The sequence below is a fragment of the Arachis hypogaea genome, chromosome 1 (genome assembly GCF_003086295.3).
Source record: "Arachis hypogaea cultivar Tifrunner chromosome 1, arahy.Tifrunner.gnm2.J5K5, whole genome shotgun sequence".
In the NCBI taxonomy this organism is placed as follows: Eukaryota; Viridiplantae; Streptophyta; class Magnoliopsida; order Fabales; family Fabaceae; genus Arachis; species Arachis hypogaea.
The window spans coordinates 75,168,548-75,171,532 of record NC_092036.1 but is presented as its reverse complement, the minus strand read 5'-3'; the positions used below and the strand labels follow the sequence as shown (position 1 = coordinate 75,171,532).

Genomic DNA, 2,985 nt, shown 5'->3' with positions numbered 1-2,985 from the left:
CTTTCAGTAATTAAACTCTTTCACATGGCTCGTCGTGTAATTTTGCATGAACCGTACCAAAGAAGAAAAGTTTTGTTACATCAATAAAGGCGAGAATTAGTGCTCTGTCTGGAGGATCAAAACTCTCGCCTTGTGGAGGGAAATATAGTCCCTTTCTGGCTTTCTGCTTAGAACGCAATTTGGAAATCATGGATTATGATGAGGAGTGCAAGTATGCAACTAATCTGCTCGAATAATTCATTACTCTGGTAAACATGAGATGTTAAATATTACTAATATAAAGCAAAACACTCTTTCTCAGTCTCTCTCATTACATTGTATTTGTATCATTGTATGGACATACATGTTCTTGAACAAAAGTTGGCATTTACAATAAGGAATGGAATATATCAGTCATTATCATATAATGATAGTCTCGCGTGCTTAATTACCATGCTTTTCAAATTAAATCTGGTTTATTGTTATCCATAGCAGCATGTACGTCAACAATCCTGCCACTGCCAAAGAAATTAAAGTTACGCACAACAAAATTACACCTCCCATCATCGTCAAATGGATTGGTAATTAAAATGGAGAAGAAAAACTGAAAAAGAATATCCAATTATAATTACCTGCCGACACTTTCATCGCCATAGGCCTTGTTCCCGATGAAAAGCCAACTATATGAAAAAAAAATTATAGTAAGAAACAACATTCGCTAATGTTGATAATCAAGTACATAAACAAAAGATCGATATACAAACAAAATGAACTGACTAAGCAAACTCAAAGCACGATTAATTAAGTCACAAACCTGAATCGCAATTGGAGGATGAATTAACTTTCCCACACATACAAACCTGCCTAATCGCATCCTCACCGTAGCCACAGGTCCCACCCGTAGCCTCACAGGCCCCACAGAACTCATCATTCCCTTGCAGCGAATACCTCACTCTGATCCCATAGGACCACTCGCTAGGCCCATCAACCCTCAATGGTGCCACACTATAAGCACTGCTGTACCCTTCACACTCCAGCTTTGTCAAATTGATCCCCTTGATTGTCTCGTACGGAACTGCACAGCACTCCGGTGGGCCTGACCCAAAGAACTCCTCTCGGGCCCACTTATTGTGGCCCAAACCATCCCACGCCGGGCACCCGTAATACTCTTCGCAGCTCATCCCTGAAACGTTTCGGCATGGCAAGTGCTTTCCCGGGAAACCTTGGAACAATGGTGATCGGGGAGAACAACCTTGTTTTGCACAAAATAAATACATTACATATTTACACTACTATAACTATAAGTAAATAAATAAAGGAATGTTATATGTGTGTACAGCTTTGAAAAAATAAAAAATATATTTTTATATTATAAAAATAATATAAATATCATTTCTCAAATAAATATATCAATTTTATGGAAAGAAAGTTAGTATAAAAAGTAGTAATAGAGAGACAATAATTTATCTTATTTAATTTATCATTTATAATTTTATGTATGTAACATTTATAATAATTGTTACATTTAATATTATGTATTTGTTTATTTTAGTGATAGTTAATAAATATAAATAAAAAAAATAAAAAAGCAAATTATGACTATCTTTAATTTGGCCCCAAGACTTTAGCCCAAACATTTTCGTTTAAGGGGTATGAAATAATAGTAATTAATGCAGATATGCATATGGTAGTATAGGATAACGAGAGAAATATTTTGATGTGGTATTTTGATTATTATCTTATATATTCACTTTATTATAAATATATTTTGAACTGAAAATTAAAGTAGTATTTATTGTAAACAAAAATAAATGTACAGATCAATAATAAATGTACAAAAATAAACGTCTACTAGGTATGATTAAAAATAACGAGTAAATCAATTTCTAAAAATTTTTAAAATAAATATTTTAATTTTATAAAATAATATATAGATCAATTTTTAAGATTTTATTTCAACAGATAAATTAGTTCTTAATCTATTTTTTAGTAAAATAATTACTCAAATCAATCCCTAAAAATTTTAAAAATAGACATTTTATTAATCCTAAAAAAATTAATATATAAATCAATAATTAACGATTTTTTTTTGCTATACATTTTTTTTGTTAAAAATAAACAAGTTAAATAATAATACATTAAAATCTAAATTAAAACATTTTTTTAATACAAATATATTTTTTAAAATAGAACCTCTTTTTTTTATTATACTAAATACGAAAATATCGATTAGAATAAAAAGTTTTAATAAAAAAATAAATCTTTGTACGTCTTATGTATAACTAATAAGTAATAACCGGTACCAATGAGCATGAAGACGTTGTCTGGTGCAGGGTTCATGTAAGGTGCGCGCCATGGTTCGAGGGCGAAGCCATTTCCCTTGTTGCCAAGGACAATGGTGTCACAAGTTGAGATGTGTGGGTCGTGAAGAGTGAGAGCCTGGTAAGCGTAGTCGATGTTGAGGACCTTGTAGGAGCCGGATGATATATGGAGCATGAGAACGTCGTTGATGCAGAAGAGAAGGTCCCGGAAACCCGGGTGGCCACAACCGTGTTGGAGAGCGAACGGGTAGTCTATGGTTATGTTTCCGCAGTATGAACGGCACGAGTTTGCGTTATTCAGAGGGGTCAAACACGCTGAGAAGATAATAAGTAGATAGACGGTATGGAACAATTTGGACATGGTTTTTGGCTAGACAAGGCTAAGCTAGCAAGCACTTGTTTTAGGGAGTGATAGACGACTGAAGTAGCTGTAGTAGGACAATGATACTTTGCTTGGTTATATTGCTTCTTTGTTATTGGAATATAGGAGTTTATTCATGATTAAGGGGGTTGCTTTATTCACATAATCACATGCTGAGGAATCTAGTTGAATTGTGTATGGGTTTTTCCTTCGCTTTTTGTTGGCGCCGGAATTATTACTTTTTTATTTTCCCTCTTTCTTCTCTTTTATTGATTAGATATGATACATGCATATTGAATTATTGACACAGTCATGGAATATGGC

At 33.2% G+C, this 2,985-nt stretch overlaps 1 protein-coding gene across 1 annotated transcript; it reads right to left on the bottom strand.

Moving 5' to 3' along the window:
* Positions 1-214: 214 nt before the first annotated feature.
* Positions 215-2,762, bottom strand: LOC112805849 (uncharacterized). The gene is made up of 4 exons (XM_025848178.3): positions 2,283-2,762; positions 794-1,231; positions 612-659; positions 215-497 (listed from the first exon to the last, which is right to left on the bottom strand). Exons 1-4 carry the CDS (start codon positions 2,659-2,661, stop codon positions 445-447), a joined length of 918 nt encoding a protein of 305 aa, XP_025703963.1. The 5' UTR covers positions 2,662-2,762; the 3' UTR covers positions 215-444.
* Positions 2,763-2,985: the final 223 nt, after the last annotated feature.

Excerpts from the sequence above, each read along its gene's own strand:
- LOC112805849 (XM_025848178.3), bottom strand. The coding sequence starts at position 2,661 with ATGTCCAAATTGTTCCATACCGTCTATCTACTTATTATCTTCTCAGCG. Across the intron at positions 1,232-2,282 it reads CAACGTCTTCATGCTCATTG|GTTGTTCTCCCCGATCACCA; the intron begins GTACCGGTTATT and ends GTGCAAAACAAG. Across the intron at positions 660-793 it reads ATCCTCCAATTGCGATTCAG|TTGGCTTTTCATCGGGAACA; the intron begins GTTTGTGACTTA and ends TTTTTCATATAG.